The 21,489-nt window shown below is 44.3% G+C and overlaps 10 protein-coding genes across 10 annotated transcripts; 7 read left to right on the plus strand and 3 right to left on the minus strand.

The window, feature by feature from the left end:
* Positions 1-247: 247 nt before the first annotated feature.
* N7478_011989 (uncharacterized protein) lies at positions 248-550 on the plus strand (the record flags this gene model as incomplete). Its single annotated transcript, XM_056928203.1, has 2 exons — positions 248-362; positions 420-550. 2 exons carry the CDS (start codon positions 248-250, stop codon positions 548-550), a joined length of 246 nt encoding a protein of 81 aa, XP_056773930.1.
* A 358-nt stretch (positions 551-908) lies between these two features.
* N7478_011990 (uncharacterized protein) lies at positions 909-2,019 on the plus strand (the record flags this gene model as incomplete). The annotated part of the gene is made up of 2 exons (XM_056928204.1): positions 909-1,325; positions 1,390-2,019. The coding sequence occupies 2 exons, from the start codon at positions 909-911 to the stop codon at positions 2,017-2,019; spliced, it is 1,047 nt and encodes a 348-aa protein (XP_056773931.1).
* A 653-nt stretch (positions 2,020-2,672) lies between these two features.
* On the plus strand, positions 2,673-3,831 carry N7478_011991 (Sugar transporter STL1; the record flags this gene model as incomplete). Its single annotated transcript, XM_056928205.1, has 6 exons — positions 2,673-2,766; positions 2,822-3,084; positions 3,135-3,260; positions 3,387-3,458; positions 3,513-3,677; positions 3,700-3,831. The coding sequence occupies 6 exons, from the start codon at positions 2,673-2,675 to the stop codon at positions 3,829-3,831; spliced, it is 852 nt and encodes a 283-aa protein (XP_056773932.1).
* Positions 3,832-4,049: 218 nt separating this feature from the next.
* N7478_011992 (Sugar transporter STL1) lies at positions 4,050-4,612 on the plus strand (the record flags this gene model as incomplete). Its single annotated transcript, XM_056928206.1, has 2 exons — positions 4,050-4,376; positions 4,433-4,612. 2 exons carry the CDS (start codon positions 4,050-4,052, stop codon positions 4,610-4,612), a joined length of 507 nt encoding a protein of 168 aa, XP_056773933.1.
* Positions 4,613-7,597: 2,985 nt separating this feature from the next.
* Positions 7,598-8,011, plus strand: N7478_011993 (EthD domain-containing protein; the record flags this gene model as incomplete). Its single annotated transcript, XM_056928207.1, has 1 exon — positions 7,598-8,011. One exon carries the CDS (start codon positions 7,598-7,600, stop codon positions 8,009-8,011), a length of 414 nt encoding a protein of 137 aa, XP_056773934.1.
* Positions 8,012-8,829: 818 nt separating this feature from the next.
* On the plus strand, positions 8,830-9,726 carry N7478_011994 (glutathione S-transferase family protein; the record flags this gene model as incomplete). The annotated part of the gene is made up of 4 exons (XM_056928208.1): positions 8,830-8,940; positions 9,000-9,203; positions 9,284-9,314; positions 9,377-9,726. The coding sequence occupies 4 exons, from the start codon at positions 8,830-8,832 to the stop codon at positions 9,724-9,726; spliced, it is 696 nt and encodes a 231-aa protein (XP_056773935.1).
* A 2,492-nt stretch (positions 9,727-12,218) lies between these two features.
* Positions 12,219-12,864, minus strand: N7478_011995 (EGFR-like transmembrane domain-containing protein; the record flags this gene model as incomplete). The annotated part of the gene is made up of 2 exons (XM_056928209.1): positions 12,219-12,641; positions 12,709-12,864. The coding sequence occupies 2 exons, from the start codon at positions 12,862-12,864 to the stop codon at positions 12,219-12,221; spliced, it is 579 nt and encodes a 192-aa protein (XP_056773936.1).
* Positions 12,865-13,942: 1,078 nt separating this feature from the next.
* N7478_011996 (transposase) lies at positions 13,943-15,655 on the minus strand (the record flags this gene model as incomplete). Its single annotated transcript, XM_056928210.1, has 1 exon — positions 13,943-15,655. One exon carries the CDS (start codon positions 15,653-15,655, stop codon positions 13,943-13,945), a length of 1,713 nt encoding a protein of 570 aa, XP_056773937.1.
* Positions 15,656-17,577: 1,922 nt separating this feature from the next.
* On the plus strand, positions 17,578-18,559 carry N7478_011997 (uncharacterized protein; the record flags this gene model as incomplete). The annotated part of the gene is made up of 6 exons (XM_056928211.1): positions 17,578-17,840; positions 17,892-17,944; positions 18,002-18,061; positions 18,125-18,202; positions 18,256-18,333; positions 18,399-18,559. The coding sequence occupies 6 exons, from the start codon at positions 17,578-17,580 to the stop codon at positions 18,557-18,559; spliced, it is 693 nt and encodes a 230-aa protein (XP_056773938.1).
* Positions 18,560-19,395: 836 nt separating this feature from the next.
* On the minus strand, positions 19,396-21,341 carry N7478_011998 (Zn(II)2Cys6 transcription factor; the record flags this gene model as incomplete). The annotated part of the gene is made up of 5 exons (XM_056928212.1): positions 19,396-19,612; positions 19,683-20,413; positions 20,463-21,063; positions 21,125-21,222; positions 21,288-21,341. The coding sequence occupies 5 exons, from the start codon at positions 21,339-21,341 to the stop codon at positions 19,396-19,398; spliced, it is 1,701 nt and encodes a 566-aa protein (XP_056773939.1).
* Between the last annotated feature and the right edge of the window lie 148 nt (positions 21,342-21,489).

Genomic DNA, 21,489 nt, shown 5'->3' on the forward strand with positions numbered 1-21,489 from the left:
TATCCCCACACTGTCGATATGTCGTTTTATTTCATGGGGTTGACTCAAAGAAAGGCTGACGCGATTAGTATACTGCCGGTATGCCGCGTCACGCGCTCCCGTGCTGAATTGCAAAAATATAGATAGCCAACGGACAGGCCTCTGCAATTTGAACGACAACTTAGATATTTTGAAATACTAGTATCCCAAACACTGGCCAGCTCTTAATACTGCTCGACTTCCAAGGTTGGGAGTAAATTTGCCAATTATGAGTGACAAACTCGGACTTCCATGGCTCAAGGGCACACCCTTGGTTTCGACCATCACCTCTGTTTGTGCCTCAGCTTTTCTGTTATTTGGATATGATCAAGGTGTCATGTCTGGTAAATTTCGATATTTCCTTCTATTGGTGAGAATTGGCTAACAAAGCCTCAATTCAGGTGTCGTCATTTCATCATATTGGCTAAAAGCAATGGGTAACCCTAGTACGATTATGGTGAGCACTATTACTGCTCTCTATGACGTGGGAGCCGTTTTCGGAGCTATACTGGCTGCATTCACCGCGGAGTGATTTGGGCGCAAGCGCTCATTGATGGTTGGAACCGTCTTACTTATTATTGGCTCCATCCTTACGGGGTCTTGCTACGAACGTATTCAAATGATGGTCGGTAGGACTTTTACAGGACTTGGTCAGTTTTCCTGCATAAATACAAATGTTTCAATATCTGATATCGTTGAGCAGGGATTGGTTACATCACAGCGGTGCCTCCGGTCTATCAAAGTGAGATTTGTTTAGCCTCTCAACGAGGTTGGCATGTCTCTTGCCAACTGACAACTTTGCTGTTCGGACTTATGCTAGCCTATTGGGTAAACTATGGCCTATATTTCGTGCATTCTGATCTCCAGTGGCGCTTTCCACTTTTATTCCAATGCATCTTCGGAGTCTACATCCTGGCAGTAACAATCTGCTTCCAGAGACGCCCCGGTGGCTGATACTCCATGAAGAAACTCCCCTTCGAGGGGAGGTTGTTTTATCGAAGCTACGAAATAAGCCAATTGGTCATCCTTCTATCATCGAAGAAAAGAATGAGATTATGGGAGCGATTGAGCTTGAGCCTGCAGATGACGGTAGCTGGCTTGCTCTGTTCAAGGATGGTGGTGACGGAACTGATAAGCGGTTCTACCTATCGCTCGGTATTCAATTCATGCAAGAGATGGGTGGAATCAATATGATCTCCTACTATGCACCTACAATTTTCAAGGAGAGTCTTGGGATGTCCGAGGAACGTGCACTCTTTGTTGGTTATTTTTTACAAGTGTGGTATGTGTTTGCTTCGTTTCTCACGGTAAGTCTATTTTCCTATAATCCCCCAATTATTGAGATGTACTAATGATCTTTCTCTGATCCAGTGGTATATAATCGACCGGGTAGGGTGTCGTCGATTGTTTATACTTATGGCAATTGCCATGAGAATCATCATGGCATGCGAAGCAGCTTGCGTAGCTCTCGGCGGTGTCAGTGCGAGCATAGCAGCTATTTTCTTCGTGTTCCTATTTGAGGGCTGCTTTAGCTGGGGTTGGCAGGCATCTACGTGGGTATACCCAGCTGAGATTCTACCTCTGAAAGTTCGTGCAAAGGGCGCTTCGTTGGCCGCAGCCTCATGCTTCCTTGGGAATTTCTTAGTTGTCGCAATTACGCCACCCGCTTTGGAGAATATTGGCTATAAGTCCTACACCATTTTCGCGGTGTTGAATCTGGTACAGGCTATTATATCGTGGGCCTTTTATCCAGAAACAGCGCTCATTCCGCTTGAGCAGATTGATAAGCTGTTCATTTCAAACGAGGTTGAACAACCGCCAAAGGAAGGAATTCATAGGTTTCAGTACTCTGTTGTCAGGACTGCTGACGATGTCTTTCACGAGATCCAGCGACAGCACAAATTGGGCAAGAATGTGGAGCTTGGACTGAAAGCCGAGAGCGACACTGCTTCTTCTGATAAAATGGATAAGTCACCGGTTGAGCATGTGGAGATAAAATGATCTTGTATCTACATTCTCAATCAATTCACAAAATGAAATTAGCTCAAGTATTCAAAAATCGTGCATAGATTTGCCAAATATCTAGCCCGATGGGCCATACATTCCCAAATAATGGTGGTGACGCGCTGGTCGAAAACAGCAACAATTTAAACTTGGAGATATTCGGGGAGTCTAAGACCATGATAATACTTTAAAATTTCCTAACTCCTCAAAACCCAAATGAACGTCAATTTCTTTTTGTTCTCATTGCACCTGGGCTAATCCGAATAAGGAAATATTGGACCGAGGCCCTGTTAAGTAGCTAATTATGATAGATTACCATTTGCTCCTTACTTTATATTTAAAGATTTAATTACAATATTCTTATTCTTTATAGTATTATCAAAGAAGACCGCAGCAGCGGAGACTAATATCCATTGAGTTTAACGTGAATTGTGCCAAGGTTCTCTGTAACCCATAGCTTACTACTTGAGCAATAGTTGGTTGACCCCATATTGGTTGACCCCATATTGGTTGTACCCCATGGGGAACTTCGACCCACACTATGTTGGGTTTATCTTTATGAATATCTCTAACAAGACCCACCGGAGTACTCCTTCCTTAGAACTTGAATCTTGTTGTCCCTCATATGATTTAAACGAGACCAACGCATTATGTTGTTAACGGGGTCCCCTCGTCTAGAAGGCCGGTCGCTTTCGCGGCTGATTAGTCTTAGATGCTCAGTTGCGTTTGTGCTTTTCGGATATGGTAAGAGCGGGTGGTTGGTGATAGCAAGACCTAATATATGCTAATCAATCGACAGAACAAGGTGTAATGGGTGGCGTCGATACTGGGGTCGCATTTACCCAGCAGTTTCCCTCCATCGACACCACAACAGGAAGCAGCAGCTCTACCCTGCTAGGTTTAGTAGTAGCCATTTATAACATCGGATGTTGGGCGGGATCACTATTGACCATGCTCATTGGCGAGTCTCTCGGTCGCAAATGGTCTATTGTACTCGGTGCTGCAATTCTTGCCATTGGCACAGCTATCCAGTGTTCATCGTATCATATACCACAGCTTATTGTGAGATTTCCCCATACCCCTAACATTACACCATATTGACCAGCTACTAGGTAGGCAGAATCATCACTGGGACTGGCAATGGGATTATCACATCAACAATCCCTGTTTGGCATGCGGAGTTGGTTCAAGCAAAAGCACGCGGGAAATTTATCACAGTAGAACTCTCAACGAACGTTGTAAGTGCTATCTATCCGTTTCTGCATTCAACAGACTCGGCTTTATTAATCCGGAATTAGGGCGGTGGTATATTTTTTTTTTCGATATGAGTTTTGGAAAATATGAATTTTTTCTAATTCTTGAAGTCGCGCTCGCTTATTGGGTTTGTTATGGATTCGGCTATGTTGAAAATGAAGCGCAGTGGCGATTCCCTATCGGTTTGCAAACTCTCTTTGCCTTGTCTACCATTGCATTGCTATTTTTCCTCCCAGAGAGTCCACGGTGGTTGTTGTCACGCGATCGCATCGAAGAAGCAATGGAGGTTCTTAAGAGACTACACAGTCACGAAGGGATCAACGTGGCAGAGCGAGAAAGGCTTGAAATTACCACCGCGATTTCTCAAGAAAGGCTCGCACAGGAAAGTTCCGGTGGAAAAGGTACGTTTATATCTCTTTGTAGATTAGTATCCAAGCTAAGAAAGTTTCTAGTGCTCTTCGAATGGTGTTTACCGACGGTGAGCAGCGCATTTTTCATAGAACAATGCTTGGTGTTGTTGTTATGATCATGCAACACTCACTGGAATCAATTTAATTACGTCTGTCTTCCATATTCCAACTGAGAATCCTCCGCTTATTTGACATAGCTAGTATGCACCTTACATATTCATTCACAGCGTCGGCTTCAGTGAACGATTATCAAGTCTCATGTCGGGGTTCCTGAGTTCTTTTTATTATCTTCCGACCTTGAGACCTATATTTATCATTGACCGTACTGGGCGCCGCCCTTTGCTTTTGGGTGGCCTTGCGGGAATGGCAATCGGGATGTGTATTCTGGCCGGAACCACCTCGGCGGTCGCCTTTACCCCAGGTGTTGTCGCAACAGTGGCGTTGTTCTTCTACGGCTTCTGCTTCCGTGTAGGCTGGATCCAAGGACCCTGGCTTCTGACAGCCGAGTACGCACCATTGGTCACCCGGTCTCAATCAGCTGCACTGTCCACATCCGCCACATGGCTATTTACCTTTATCGTTGCGGAGATCACACCTCCGGCTATTTCGAACATTGGATATAAGATGTACATTATCTTTGCGGTCTTGAATGTCGCCTTTATTCCTATTATCTACCTTTTTTATCCCGAGGTAATTTACCCGTCTTTCTGTAACTTGGGGCTCGCGCTTACAGTCAAATGTTTTAGACAAAAGGAAAGTCCTTGGAACAAATTGACTTGCTTTTTTCTGGCCCAGGGGTTCTATTGGATATCCCAAGTGAGGAACTAGCCATAATGCAAGACGGAGAAATCCATACTGCTGTAGTCAAAAATCGCATTCAAGTAGATGAACCTGTGTTGAATGTGTTGCATATCGAGAATGTTTAGTCTAATGTACCCACAGCCCCATGGGAGAGATAATATCTCCGGCCTGTTTGTGAAACTCTTTGTGCTTTTCTAGGGGCTATTTTCATTGTTTTTATATTGAATACTTCGAATCTTTCTTTGAATCATTAATAAACTCAGACTTGGTCAGCTAAAAAAAAGTCGCAAAGACCCAATTCGAAAACCAGACTTCCCTTCTATGTCCATGATATTCTTCGTTTGGAATTGCACTCTGAAACTCTTACTGTGGAGCAATGAACTTGAACTGACTCTCTTTGAAAGCCTCTTTTGACGACAAGAGCAAAAGCTCAATGCGATATTAAAGCCAAGGAGGTAAAACAACATAAGTATATACAAGGTCGATATTCAAGAGAGGATTATCCAGAAGTGGATAGCATAGAATTTCTCACAATGAAAGGACTTCTCAGAGGAAGAATCTTCAAGGTATTCCCATTTCTAAGCTACAATAGATAGACGAAGACTGCTACTTTTGCAGGAGCAATACCAAAAGTATTCAATAATTAATTGGGACCGAGGGAAGATTGAATTGTCTACGAAGTCACTTTCGCCTACCATCTCTTCGAGTCTTTGTCTGGATTTTCCGATTCTGTGCCACGATCGCTCATGTTGGAAGCTGAGCAAACTCAAGTTTCAAACGCTCTGTGCTGGGTCTTCACTATTCGCTCATATTCTTTAATATATGCAGTGTCCTTCTCAAAGGCCCGTTGTGAGCTTGATTGTCTTGCACCTAGGAAACGCAGACCTCTATGTGCGCTTAGCAAGTCTTGAAAATCTTCATTCGTTTCAATCAGCGGCCCCGTGAATTAATTATAGAACATTCTTTCCATATAATGCAGGGCGGCTTCGCATGGAGGTCTTTTGGTCTTTCCTCGAGATCATGAGACAAAGAACCCAAACTTTGGTGGCAAAGCGGCATCCCGTACAGGATCTCAGGGTTGCGTGTCTGAATGCGGCTGAAATTTCCCTTTCACGGTATGTCTCTTGGCTTTGAGAAGTTCAAGTGCTCAAGCGTCTCAAGTGTCTCAAGTGTCTCAACAACTGATCTGCCTTTGCTTAGATTACATTTTATGAATATAAAGCTTCGTTAGCTCGCAGCTTTTCCAGAAAAGACCCATATTCTCAGGGCAGAGCCAATAGCAATCGATTTAGCAATCTCAAGTCGGCAAAATAAGAAGACATGCAAAGGCATTCGAAGACAGAGGGTGGAGGCTCTGGGGAGTCTTCCACGAATAAGCGCAGAATCTCAGACCATCTGAGAAACAACAAAAGGGTCAAGAAGTTTAATTAGCCCAAAATTTTAAATTCGGTCTTTGACATTGAGCAATCGTTTGATCATGATGTAGTTGAAGAAGTGTCTGAATGGAACCCCAATCCGAAGTAAGTGATACAAACTTGCCACTCAGCTAGGTTAATGCACAGGTAGCGGAATTTTATCCGGCGCTTCATAACTAAATAATTATGATAGGCCTCTCGAGGAGCGGATAGCTCGCTATAAGCTATTATATACTATTGAGCTCATCCGGGGGTTTGGTGAAAGGAACCAAAACTTGGTTGTCCGCCGGGAGGAGATTGAGACAAGGATTGATAAATATGTAGTACTATCTGATGTGATCTAGTGAACTAAGAGTAAAATGGCCTGGAGTGACGGAAGAAGTGGCACAACGATAAGAATATTTACAGACGGTGAAGAATTTTCTAATTAGAGGGAACGACCCTCATATTCTTGTATCTACTATTGAAGCTCTTATGAAATCTTACGAGACGGGGGAGCTGAATTGGACGGAGGGATCTGTGACATATTGGTCTTACGGGAAACAACTCATTCAGCCAAGACCCTTTGACTGGCAAGATTTCTTGTTTTGGAATAAGAAGCATCAAGGCTGGGCGGGCTTTTGGATCGAAGGGGTATGTGTCACTGCTCGTTAACCTAGGTGAGAAGATGCTGACGTTGTGAAGAATCGCGATCCAATCGAAGTCCAACACTTCTCAAAACCACCTGCTAAATGGCCATCAAGACATGATACCATGGGGAAGAATTCACGGCCCGAAGCAAAGGTATGTGCTTTGCCTGGCCATCGTGTTATTTTCAGCAAAAGTCTGAATTTTTTGTCTTATGGCTTTCAATTGGCCTTCGATAAACGCCCGAAACATGATAAGAAGAGACTGGACTACAGCTGAACAATTGCGATCCGCGGCAGTCTTTCATATCCGCGCTAGGTCGTTGCGCTAGAGATCAATCTGCAGGCCGGGGGCGGGGAGCTTATGCTGCAAGATTGGGGTATGACCGGTTGCTGTGAAAAGCGACCTCCCTCTCGATCAAACACCTCTAATAATAGTGGGGCCCTGGTTGAGGTACAAAGTCTAAGCTGCTACTAGACCTGGTAGAAAAAACCGTCTATATGTTCATGCTTTTAAAAAAGTTTAGCCAGCTTGTAAATGTTAACTGAGTAGACGTTGGTGACTCCGGGCCACTTCCAGGGTTGCATTTCCTCCAAACATTTCAATGTGTTTCTTATAGTAGTAATAAGGGTCAAGTGAGTAAAATCCCAAACTACGGCCTCAAAAAAAGGTGCGCCTTGAGAATGTAAGAGCTATAATTGCTTCATCAAGGCTGAGATAAGTTCAGTCATTTAGAAAACTGAGCTGAATATCTGGAATCTGATTCGGGGGAAATTTTGCGTAAAGCCCCTCACAATAGAATATCCAGAAGCAAGGTTGATTGAAACGGTGATCTTGAATGGCTCGTACTTCTCGGCCCCCACGTTGACTTCAAGTTGTTCCCCACCACTGGCAGATACTGGATTCATCTCCCCACCGAACTCATTTCTTCTTTGGGCCTCCCCTCCTTCGCCTAATTTCGAAGCTTCATACTCCTATATTAATACTACATCTAACTTCGCTCTACTAAGAAAATTCAGGGAAGATCTACTCTCACAAATATACTTCAACTCTACCACACAGATCACAATGTCCGTCAGAGTCCTCATCTACGCCTACCGCAAGCCTGGGCTCTCTCTCGAGGATTTCAAGAACCACTATGATTCTCACATCGATCTCATTAAACGTATTACCGGCGATAACTTCCCAACCGCTCACAAGCGCAGCTATGTCGCGCGTAGCACTGTCAAGGTCGCCCCTGAGGGTGCCAGCGACCGCAATTCTCTGACCCCCGCCACTGTGCTCGTTGGACAACAGTCCGATTTTGACTTCGATTCCTATGCTGAGCTTACTTTTGCGGACCAAGATGCTTTTGAGGCCTTCGGTGCCAAGGTTTATGCGCCCGATGCAGCTGCCCAGATTGCGGCCGACGAGGAGAAATTCCTGGATAGATCAAAAACGGGTATTGCCATGCTTGGAGATGTTATTGAAACGAAAAAATAGAGTGACCTTGAGGGCTATATAAGCTTCCTGTGAGCGGCTAGATTCACTGAATAATTACTTAAGAAGAATCAGCCTTGTGGAAATGATAGCTGTCGTTTGTCTCCAAACACCGACCCCAACACAGAACGGCAACACCACATGCAGCTCTGGTTGATTAGGAATCGTGTACATTCAGTCGAGATTTGATCTACTTCAAATATCAATGTGAATTTGTACTTAGCCAATTGTATACTTTAATAATGTGCATGAGAAGATCATTAGCAACCTCAGTAAAGTGTATGAACCTTCGGTGGTCGAACCCGGAAATTGCAAACTCCATATGCTTCTTGGAAACAATTTAATATATGGATTGAAAACCATCAGATTGACATGAAGAATAATACACTTTACTTTCTCTACATGGGCGAATAAGTTTCCAAGCTGAAAGTGATCGGCAGCGATCTACGTGCCCGATCACGCCAACCCCGCTAACAAGCAGATTGATCAATAGAGTTCGATCGCGATGAGATAACCTTTATTACGACAGATGATTTTGAATGATGTCAATTCGTGGATTAGCCAACCTATAGACATTCCAGCCGTGAAATGGCTCTGGGCTTCTTAAATTATAATTTCTGCTGTCTCGAGAGACCCGCTAAATGATGCAAAGTGCGCGCGGATGATGCGACAATTCACGCATTCATACAAGGCAGGTTTAAATCAACTAATGTCTCTTTGTTAAAGCGGTTGGTTTTTTTTCGCTTCAAGTTCTTGCTGTTGCGCCATTCAAGTTCTCGACAAACGCCACACATCGAATAAAATATATATCTACCTACATCATGTCTGCAGGCACACTTTACACATTTTCAGGATCTGGAAATAGTTACAAGATCCGCTTGCTCGAAGCTTTTCTCGGTATTAGGCTCAAGCATGAAGAAATTGACTTTTTGGTATGGGGGAAGCGAACAAGCATTTAAGCCATGTCAATCTAACGCTCAGTTATCAACAGGGCGATCAGCAACATTCACCCGAGTTCCTGAAAATAAACCCCAGAGGCGAGGTTCCAACTCTTGTGGATGGTGACAAGACTTTTACCGACTCCAGTTCCATCTTGATCTGGCTGGCCGGTAAATGGAACGATAAGGGCAAGGCTGAAGGCCCATCTTCATACTGGTCTAGTGACCTCTATGAACAAGCGCAAATTGTGAACTGGGTATGTCCAACAAGGGCTGAGAACTTCGTCAATCATCCTTTTTACTTGGAACTTTCCGCTAAAATGTATCTCTTCTCCAGCTATCATTTGCCAATAGTTGGGTGCAGTATGGTATGTATCTTGGAGATTTCTCTTAGATAATCCAATCGGTTAGCTAATACTGAGAATGGTAGGTGTCTTTGTGAATCGTGCAATTCTCTCATACAATGGACCCTACAACGGCCTGGGAAATAACCAAAAGTGGCCCCAAGAAAAGCTTGATGTCTTTCTTGAAGAGGGCTCAATTCGTGGCAACTATTCTCTCGGGGTATTGAACCAGCACCTTGCGGATCGACTCTGGCTTGCTTTGGACCGACCCACTATTGCTGATCTGAGTGTATTTGTTTACGTTGCTCTCGCCCCCATGGGCGATATCAAGCTCCAGCCATATCCCAATGTTATTGCATGGATTGAACGCGTCAAAGAGTTACCTCAATTCTTCCCCATTGAAGGGCTTGACGACCCTTTCGTTCGGCGGCGTTGAGTGCTTTTGTTGAGGAAGGCGAAAGACTGTCGCGTTATTGATGTTGCTCTGTCATGATTCTATCTGCGCTGCAGTATCTTGGACATCTGTGGGGTAGAGTATCGTGCTTAAAGTATCAATATAAACTGCCAGATAACTATTTCTCCTGTTGGAGTCGCAAGTATTTAATCTTGCCGCATATGAAGTCGTACAGAAATACCAGGGAAGCTTCAACAAAACAAACAAGACCAAAAGCATACCTAACGTTGAACGTTCCTAAGGCCCTTTCACGCACTGACTAACACTGTAAGCCGGAGGTGGGATTATGTGTGAGCGCAGGGGATAACAGGGCTAGTGAATGGATAAGATTTTATGGGTCTATGCAGAGAAGCTCCCTTATATCCTCAATCATTTCTTTTGCATAATATCATCAACGTCAAGACTCTATCCAACACATACGACCACAGGGTGTGGAGAACAGGGCTTCCCGTCCGCTCAGCCGTACTTAAGCCACACGCCGGTCAGTTAGTAGTATGGTGGGTGACCACATGCGAATCCTGACTGTTGTATGTTTTTTGTTTTTTTTTGGATTTTTTTCATCTTCTCTTGCTGAATGGTTAGGTAAATATTTTATTTTCCTTTTAACCCAGAAATTTATGCACGAAATCTCCACCGCAAACGTGTGGGATTAGGAAAGTCTGAGCTTAGTATATGACAGGTAAACGGCATGGTTATTATTTTGTTCTATGGCATGGAACCTTTCCCATTCAAAATCTTTGTTTATCAATTTGTTTGGGAAGTTTGACTCTAATGCTCCCTTTTCAACTACTTATGTATATGACATATATTGCGAGAAGAGTTCAAAATGACGAGATCGACATAATAATTGTATGTTGATTTGAATTGATCTCTAAAATAACCCGGAAGGAAGCCATCTCCAAGCACTGGTAGGAGGAATCATGCATTATCCTTGATATACCCATGTCACGAGGCCAAGAACACTTCAATCAGGGGTATTGCAACCTTCGAACTTCAATTTAGGCTCCACAAACTCTACCAACCTCATAAATTGCTCCAGGGTTCGCTCTTTGCCAGCCAGCAGAGTGGTCATACCGATATCTAGCGCACGGATTCAGTTTTCCGGATACATTTTACGATCTGGGATCAGGCAGATATCCCGAGCAGTCTCCTTGATAGCGTGCAGTCAGTGGCAACAAAAGAAATCGATAAAAACAAAAACATACAACAGTCAGGATTCGCATGTGGTCACCCACCATACTACTAACTGACCGGCGTGTGGCTTAAGTACGGCTGAGCGGACGGGAAGCCCTGTTCTCCACACCCTGTGGTCGTATGTGCTAGACGTAGCTTTAAGGTAGTATAGATAGGACAAAGATTAATCAACAATAAAATGATTTTTTGATGTATCGAAAGCTCAATACTAGATTGATACACGAATCTAACACAATTAGATGCTCGTGGCGTAGCTGTATAACCGAGATACAAGCCAAGACCCGATAGCTAGTCAATATGCCCTATCAGATAGGTGATATACTACCTCGCCTTAAGACTATTCAGGTCTTACATGAATCTGGAATTTATTTTGAGGTCGAGTCCCCTGGCCTAAACTTCACTCAAAATAGGCCGGAGGTAGTCCTTGCAATAAGATTGAGATGATTTTCAGTCGAAGACCCGAGGGGTGCAGAGTAAGAGGGAATACACGGACCTGCTCATTGGGCGGAGAATGGCTTCAAATGTTGTTGATGAGCCAATCATTTATTATTGCAACATAGAGCAATTTCATTTTCACCACCCCTTCAATTGCACTGGTTCCCGTTGATCGTCATTGGAATCCATGAAAAATTTCCCAGAGCGTTCAAATGTGGCATAAACACAACCATTGATCAATCAAGGAGTGTCAACAATAGCCCCTTGAAATCAATATAATTCTAGTTTACACGGGGTAAATTCCCGCAAAAACAAAAGAAAAGGAGGGCAGCTACATGTAGTTCTGCGCAGTAATTTACATCCTAAGAGGAACCGTATGGTTAAATCAATTGATAATATTTGGTAGTACACAGAAAAATGATTTTGTACAGTTAGACTCCAAATGGATTTTCCCGACAATATATAATTTCCAACAGAGTGTTAAATAACCTTCCAGGGCTGAGGAATACGCCAATGAGGAAGCTACGCGCTCTTTGAACTACGAACAATATACGTTGAGTACTGTGCATTAAACATAAAATAATAAGTAAAGAAAAGGGGGAGGAGAAATAATAGGTATAGCACGTAGGCGTAAAGACATCACGTACACAGGGTTCAGGCCCCACACTGCATACATGTATGCGACGATTAACAGAAGAAACTCTACGCAGATAAATGTCTACCAACTTGTCCCATCACGGGTTATTCAAGTGGGTTAATCAGCAATACATGTCCAACGGGCATCTCAAACCGGTATCTTGGGTATCATATGAAATTGTCGCTCATTCTATGTTCAATGTTGCCAATCAGCGTGTGCCTTTTTCCGAAATTATCTGTGACGAGGATAATTCCGTAGCGACCTCCTCGTTCGCGCTGAGCTCGGCTGGAGGAAAAGAGGGCTTCTTCGTATAATCCGACGTGGATTGGTGTCCCGAGTGCCCCGTCCCTGACGTGCCTGCTCCATAATAATTTGATGAGATGGTATCATCTGTTGGGCTGGTCTTGCGGCGGCGAATCCAGTACCAAGCCAACACAAGAAGTATAGCAACAAAAGCGACGGCTCCGACAACAATGCCGGCAATGGCACCACCGGACAAGCTATTGCCGCTCGTACCATTGGAGGCGGCTAAAGTTGAGGTCGCGGAGGGTGAAGATTCCGATGCGGTGCTGCTTGTTGCAGTGCTCGAGGACGTTGCTGCCGGGGTGCTAGATGAACTTGTACTTGTCATCTGTCAAATGAGCATTAGTGTAACGCTCTACATTTAGAATAACAGAACAACTTCCAGCAATACTTACCGGTACATATTCGATTTGAAACGCGTTGACCGCATCGGCGAATGGCGTGAAAGTAATAGTATTAGTACCAGTTGGTACAGTGGTGGCATTGCCGAAGGCCGACGTCGTTGTGACTATAGCGGTATATGACTGTGAAAAGCTCTCGAAGCAGCTCATTGTGCTTGAATCGTAAATTTTGGGACCATCAGTACACTGAAAATTGCGCGCACTAGGAAGAGTCAGATTAGGCAGTCAAATATCCAGGGTGAGATGACAGGCGAACCCACCTTGGACAGCAGACTGTTGTCGCATCATATAAACCGTGGGCACAGGCTGAAGTATAGCCTGCCGGACAGGAATAAGCAGAGTAAGCAACGGTTGGGTTATATGAAGAGGGAACACAGTTGTTCGAAGATGCAGGCCACGGGCCAAAGAGGAAGAATAATTCGGCTGTGGCTATTCTAACCTCCCAAAGATCAGTTGAGACTGGGCAGTTTGTCGGGGACCATGTCGCGGGTATCGTTTGGGTGACCATCGTAAGGGCGCCTCTTGACCTGATTTTGTCTATGTATCAGAGGTTTCTAGAGTATCAAGCGTGAATACTAGTCTCCATCAAGGGGGGGAGAGAGGCTCGGTCGGGGGGGCTTTCCAGCCCACGCGCTGCTCTGCACGGCCCGCTCGAACATATTTCCGCCAAACGAATCCTAATACACATTTAAATATCTGCAGGGGTATCACCCAATCAGAGCTAGCAAGACCGATGATCAGTTGGGGGCCGTGAAATGAAGTGAAGAAGAAGGGGGTGGAGCTGGGAGCTTCAATGAGTGGAGACCTGAGAATTTCGCAGATTATCTCCCAATGAGGCAGCTGGTATAAACAGATACCACGTATTTTTCCTTCATTGAATTCCAAATTTACTGTCTCCAAGAATATCATTTTTGGGGAGCGTTTAGGGAAGGTCTTGGGCGTTAGCGTTATTAGGAATTGTAGAGGGTTGCTTAGGGTTGTTTGAGAAAATCTAGATCTCTGGAATGATACATGTGTCAATTAAGATGGCATATCCATTGGCGCCCAGAGAGTGCTGAAGATATCTCTCCAGGGCTGTTTCGGTTGTATTACCAACCTTGGAATGTAATTCGGTAACGACCTAGCCGTGCCGTCGGCCACTAATTCGGCCACCCCGAATTAGTGTCCCCCACCGTAATGCAAAATATCACCGTAATGCAAAACACGCAACAAAACATCAATTTTTAAACTAAATACTAAATGAATCTTGATATGCAATTATATCACCATTATCTCCAAGAATCGGCGTAGAAGACACAATAGGTGATTTATCTGTTGAGGGTCGAGAAGGTTCAAATCCAAAGCGTTTTTTAAAATCTTTGGCCACCCGTCTATCCTCTTTTTCATCTTCCTTAGCACGTCGCTCAGCAATAGATCGATTTGCATCTTTAACACGTAAAATTCCATCATCTTTGAGGTTTAATAATCGCCGTTTGGTAGATTTTTTAGCCCGTGGGGCCTGGATTTGGGCTATTTTTGCGATCGTAGAAGATGCGTTTTGAATCGCCTGAACGTGGAAATCCATCTCTGTAAGTATTTGATCTAACGTCCGTTTTTGCCGAGGTGTAATACTATCTAATTCCATTAAGGGAGCTAGTTTTTTGCGGCGTTTCTGGACGTCTTCTGTAGTCTTTGAAGGTGTATTCTCTAGACTTGAAGATAGTATATTTTCCAGTGGTGGTGATGGTGTTTTTTGATCCCGAAGATCAATTGATATATCTGGGATAGGAGGAAGGGCATCTTCCAGTTTTTGACAGACAATTTTAGCATTGACTGGATAAATTCCTCGTTCTCGAAACGCATTTCGGCAAACTCTCTGTGTCAAAGCTTTATCTCTAAAGCCCATAAGGTCTTCGAGAAATGAGTTTTTGTTTGCTGTAAGACCCCCACCCCACTGTGAAATGAGGTTATTTTGTTGACGAAAATAAGCCTTATAAGCCAAAAATGGCTTACCATCCAAAGGTTGAATATAATTTGTCTTATTTGGTGGAAAACCAAAGATCTTGATACCAGCTTTTTCAGCAGAGTTTAAGAATTCAAATGTCAGATGTGAGCCACAGCCATCAACTAAAAGAATTCTTTGCTCGCCTTGCTTAACGCGATGCTGCGTTTGACGGTCAAATTCTTTGATCCAAAGCACAGCAAGTTCATCAACCATATAGCCTTTCTCAGTAGTTGCAGTCATCCACTCCTCAGGTAATTTGGTATCATACCAAGCCTCCATTTGATGGCGTCCTTTAAAGATAACGAGGGGTTCCATTCTCCAACCATCAGCCGCAATACATTCTGCGACAGTAACTCGCTCTCCATGTTCTTCACCGGCAAGACGTGGAATCTTTGTTTTATGACGTGTAAAGACTTTCTGAGTTTGTCCTTGGCCCAATTGGAAGCCAGTTTCATCAAAATTATAGACAAGCCTTTCTGGTACACCATCAAGAATTTTGTCTAATAAATCATACCAATGTTCTAGAATAGCAACATCTTCGTGGCTCATTCTTTTTGAATCTATAACCTTCTGTCGTCTCATCTCAAAATCAACATCCGGGAAACGTTGAATAAAGCGATAAACCCAGTTTTTTCCGACTGTTCGGTCTGATGTTCCCGATCGGGCAAGAGTCAGATTTGCCCACTGTTCTATAATATTTGGTGTCGGAGGGATAAAAGCTTCATCCAATGATCGAATCCAGAAGGATAAAGCTTTCTCTTGGACGTCATTTAAAGCCTTATTTTGTGGTTTTCGTTGAATTCTGGGCGTTGATTTTTGACGGACTCGGCGGTACAGAGTATAATACGAAATAGCATATTCCTCCGCGATCTGCGTCAAATTTGGCTTTTTGAGGGTAGAGGCATATCCAACAGCCTCTTCCATACGAAATACTTCATTTTCATAGAAATCGGCCATAGTTAAGGATGTATAATTGAGGGAAGAAGACGTGCGGGAAAGTGTTTTGCATTACGGTGATATTTTGCATTACGGTGGGGGACACTAATTCGGGGTGGCCGGATTAGTGTCCTCCGGCACGGCTAGTGGACATTTGAAGATTTTCGGATTCTCATTTCCTAATGAGGATTGGTCAATGCCCAGGTACCCACTCATTTAACAGGGAATACATTGTACTATGTACGGACTATGGAGTACGGATATTTAGTAACCTCCGTACGCTCAGCACTGTAAATCTTAATTCCCTGTTTGTTATCTCTGCCTCTGATCACGTAGTATTTCCAATGTGCGCAGTGAGATGATCCCCATCCATAGAAAGAAGGACAGGATAAGATAGCAGTAAATTTTATGTAATCGCTGGTACAAGCTAGATGTATAGACAGCCACAGTACTGCCTTCTGTCTCCTTCAGCTACAGTCAGTACGTCAGTGGCTTGTATCCTGGCAGTTAGTTCTATTCTCCGTTTCCCATGAAGGCGATTCCTTATTCATGGCCACAATAGATTAATTATTCTAGCATTTATATTGACATAAAATCTGTTACTTGCGACGAAAACCAGTAGGATAGTAGGTTTTTGTATACGATTATAGGAGACTGGAAGTTATACATGCGCTACCGCTACCATGTCTGACGTTTACAAGTTCGAGTGCGGGAATTTCTTACGTGCAAGAGCCGCCTAATAAGTGGATCCTCCCTCCGTCCCTTCCTCCCGCACCGAAATCGGCTCCATCGGCCATCCATGGATCCGATTCATCCTTTCCGATCGGCGTTCAGTATAGTTAGCTTATCCACTCCCCACGTCTTCAATTTTCGAAGGATTGGGCTTTCATGGGGAACTGGGGCTATCTTGGCGGGGTATCCATTAGAATGATTTGAACTGTAGCCGTGGCCCCAGGGGGCCCTGTGCATCTTGAGCGCATGGCGGCGGTGTTCGGGCATCTAGAAAATTATAGCCCCTGCTGTTCTTATAGCTGTATACTTAAAATATGTAGGTATCCTAAGGGTAGAAATAAGACCGAGTTACAAATTTTCCATTACTAAGGTATAATAAACTTGAAGCAAAAGTAGTCTAATATACATTATCAATTAGACCAGATTCTTTGTACTAAAATAGAGAATCTTTATGATAGAAGTATATCCAAGGTAAGATATTTGTCTAATTCCAGTGTAATGATCACAAAAACACACATAGGGGTAAATCGCAGTATAAGGATAGGAAGGCTACGTCAGTGCTTCAAGTTTAGGTATGTATAGGATGTTTAGGGTGCAAACTAGTGGTAGTATTCAGGGGTTTTAGGTGAAGAGGCTTGAATATGTTAAAGAGTACATGGTTGCAGGCTTACAAGGCCATGGTAGACTTAAACCTGAAGACCACATGATACTGGCAGTCTCAAGTCCGAGACAGCTCCACTCATCCGAAACGTTCAACGTCGGAGCTTCTTTTTCGGGCTCTGGCTACCTAAGTTGATTTTGATTTTTCAATGCTGTATAGAATTACCATTCAAGCAGAAAGAAAGCTTCATTTGATATATTGATTTTGGGCAATCCCGACCGTGTGAGTTGGAAGCATTGATCCCTGAAGAACTATGCAGCCTTAATTCACGGGCATAATTCTCCGCCACAGAATTCACTGGTACTTACTATGATTGGGCTCCGGTGAGGCACACATGAAGCATGCAGAGCCCATAATCCGGACCATCATCCGTATTGAATTAGGAACACCGAAGGATGATGTCTTGGGGTCCACCAAGGTCTAACACTCCGCTAGTTTTCTCAATTTTTGGGCCTGTATATAAAGCCTCGAAGTTTCCTTTACATTTCTTCATATCAGGACATATTACTAAAAGGATTGTCACCGCTGAAACCGCAAGCTTAGTTCCAAAATGCCTACTATTCGCAGCCTTGCTGTTTCGGCCATCCTGGCTCTTCTTGAATGTGCTAATGCTCAGGATACCGTCGGGTTTGGTCCTGCCTTCTCCCTTGGCCCCGTTTCATCTTCCTCGTGGATTCGTGAAGCCGTTACCACTTTGGAACTTCCCAAAGTACCCTCACCAGTCGCCGATCGCCTCGCACTCTGGCCCGGTATGGGCACTAGTGGCGGAGATCTTGTTCAGGCTTTGGCAGTCTCGTTCTCAGATCCTAATGCGTGAGTTGGAAAGAAATGTTGACTCTATCACACTTATTGATTCCTTATTAGGAACTGTGGGGCCACAGCTGGACAGTGGTGCACATGGGCAAGTACCTTGACAGGTATTAAGTGCTCTTGATCTATTCCTGGGGAACAGATTAGTTGACACACATTCTCAGACGAACAACTTGGAGGTATCCAAGTCCCAGCAAGCGCAGGAGACCAGTTAACCATGCACTGTGAGTCTATCTGTTTTGTCATGGTTGAATGCCATTGCTTTTGGTACTAAATTCCGACGACAGATAAATATAACGACAGCACTGGCAAATACGATCAGACAGTCGCAATCAATGATTCAATTATCTCCAGTCTCTCCACCAGTATGACCATATTCTATTTCAAATTCCATTGAACCAAGGACTAACTTGTGTAGAGGTCGGAGAGGCCCAAGGCTGGGGCACGGCCGTTGAGTGTCAAGACTCGGCCTGCAAAAGTTCTGTGCCAGCGCACAGTAAGGCAGCTTCCAAAATTTCCCTCCCAAGACTCCAAAATATAGTACCTGATCATCTCTTGTAGAATATCTATCGACCAAAATCATTCTTGACTCTGCTGATGAGTCTTTCGGCGATACTCTGGTCCTCACCGACGCTACCTCGAGCGGCTTGACCACCTCCGATGGTGGCATCACCTGGGTCGTGACAACAATCAACATCGATGCGCACACCTTCGACGTGTAATCCACAAAGATGGTTCCGACTGCGGGGAGTTCCAAATGCTTACCTTACCTTCAAAAGCATATCAGTAAAAACATGGATTTTTCCACAATAGACTTTTCTGCACATGGCTCTAGATAGAGAAAACTCCAAGCAAACATTCAAGTTATTTACAACCGGCGCTTTCCGCCTCGCCCCCTTAAAGTCCTTCTAAAGATCTGAAACTCTTCTTCCCATCCGCATCTTCATTCATATATATTCCTTGAGAAGGTTGATCTTCAAGTTCATCGTGATTCCACTAAAAAAATCTCAAGAGCAACAGTACCTGCTACCCTATAAATACTTAAACATTCTTTATCATGATGCACTTTGAAACATGCTTCCAAGTCTCACATTATACAATACACATATATCGCTATACATCACGGTAATTTTCTTTTTTTTTTGACGAGGCAAACGACAATGAGCTGGAAGATTGCCAAAAAACCTCTTGAAAGGGGGAAACAGGCCAGAAAGGTTAGGTTGTATATCACGGCGTACAATCTCCTCTACTTCCGCACAATATGTATATCATTAATGGGTGCCCAAGAAATGCTACCAAAACTGGCCCGTTAAAGCTTAAAGCTTCATGGGAGCAGAACTGTCGATGAGAATATGGAATGTTCGCCAGACCCACTGATGAATCGAACAATACCAGCATCTTCAATTCTGCGGAACAGGGGTGCCCTTCCATAGTCTACGTATGATATGTGGTTGAATTGTGTCTCGGGTCTATTTGTGACTTGGATGATGAGACACATCATTTGAGAAGGATAACCATGGTTTGCGGGGGTGAGCATGCCTTGTTGCAAAACGTTCGATCATCCCCGCACCAGGTTAATGAGGTGTTGGATTAAGACTTCGGTTATTGTGAATGGAGGAAAGAAGTCTGCGCCGTCGCGGATCTTGAGCTGTTGGAAGATACTCAGTGTTTCTTCCAGAATGCGAACGTCGTCATGTTGATGGTCACTCCCAGCGTATGTAGCGAGACGGTGATATAGAGCGAGGACAGCGGTCAAAAGGAATTGAGCATAAATCCTGGAAAGAGGAAGATTAGAATGGAGAGGTTCGTTCCAAACTGCCAAAAATTCATGAATGGAAGACTTACCAAAATGTACCTGCAGTTATGAGGAAGCGCACTCGGCTGAGATATAAGAGTGACGATCTGGCAGCCTGATAACAGATTTCCGAACTGGAGGAAGGAAGCGAGAACCCCTGTGCGGTACCGTGGCCGATAAGACTGGCGCCATGTATTTTAATCAGAGAGTGATAATACTCGAAGTGAATGTTCACTACCCGGAGACTAATATCCCGAGCGATGGTGTCGGAAAGATCTGGGATAGCGAATTTGTGAGGTTGACATGCCCTAGGAAACTGGGACTTGAGCTCATGGAGTTCATGATCCAGCTCTCTGATTAGTTGTAGCCTGACCAACTCCGACTTGGATAGACTTTCATGCGAGTATAGATAGCGGTATACTTTGGACTTGAATAGAACCAATCGAAGATCCGACGCATAAAGAAGTCCTTCTGGTGTTTGCTGCTGCGTGAAAAACTTCTCATTAGAAGATATTGTCACATATGTTGCCGGCAGGTCGAGGTCACAATCTTCGTCATTAATAATTGGTGCTTGGCATTTTCGGAGAGACATCTCTTTGTCAATTGAGTAACAAAGCCAAAACAACGCTCTTAGGTGTTCACGGGTTTCGAAATCATGAGGTACTAGGGAGCTCAATGGTGGCTGGCTCTTGTGCGCTCCAAGATTGTAAAGGATCCGGATGGCCATGGAAAGTAGCAGCTCGGCTGTTTGGGGCTGGCCCAGAGGCGCAATATATAGAGCCTGTAATTGTCAGATGAGCGTACTCGACTTCGGAGTTCACCAAACTCACTAAAATAATAAATGTTTCCAACGCTCGAAGATTTGTGTGTTCCATCATTAGATGTGGAACTAGCGACAATGCAGCTTGTAAATAGGCATCCGGTGTTGGATGCGTGAAAGCAAGCTCGCGGTGTCCAGTTCGCGTCATGAACGCGGTAAATGCCACGAGGCATGCTTTATTTGCCGAGTCGGATGTTCCCCTATTCTCATTTAGGGCGTTAGAGTTCAAAAGGGAAGTAAGAACATGGGTCTGGACGGCCGGGAACACCGCGTATAGCTTGTTCTTGGAAAAGTGATTTATTGCCTGCTCAACAACAAACCGCGATGGCCATTTCGGTACCACGATATCCCTATTTTCGGGTGGGCCCTGCGGACAAGATGGTGCAAGCCGGCGTGCAAATTCATCAAAATCGAATATTGAGGCCAATTGACTTTCCGGCACGACACCAGGTGTACAATATTGAAGATGCCATCGAAATGCATTTAAGGAGGTCTCGAATCCCGACGGATCAAACAACCCGGGTATGATGGTGCCAGAAAAGGCGCTCTTTTCTTTCTCTCGTAAAGCATTTTCAAGTTGTCGCACATAAACTTTGCTCTCTTCTAGCTGCCTGTGGAGTGTAAGCGACTAGCGCGAGGACTTGAAGGGTGAGTTGGGGAAGGAGTGCCTACTCTCGAATGTTTTTCTTGTGTGGTACCAAGTTGAAAACACAAGGTACACGAGCAAGGCGACAGGTCTCACATGCCGGTTTAGCCTTATCGCAGCGAATCTGTCATACCCGTTAGCTCATTAGACCCTTGCTAGCTGCGGGTGATCGGGTCCATGTGGGCCTACCTTCCGATGCCGACAGAGATTGCAGGCGATTCGCGAACTGCCGGTGCCACTCATCAGGTGGGAACTGTTGCTCAAGGCGCAATGCTGTTGATTTCTGCGCCCACGGGCCCTTGCTTTCAAGGATGACTCATCGGAGGTTTTATGCCGAGTTGAATTGAGACGTGCAGATAACCGTGTGGTGTCAGGCAAGCAGAAAGGATGG

Source organism: Penicillium angulare (assembly GCF_028827245.1).
Source record: "Penicillium angulare strain IBT 27051 chromosome Unknown utg000009l_segment0_segment0, whole genome shotgun sequence".
NCBI lineage: Eukaryota > Fungi > Ascomycota > Eurotiomycetes > Eurotiales > Aspergillaceae > Penicillium > Penicillium angulare.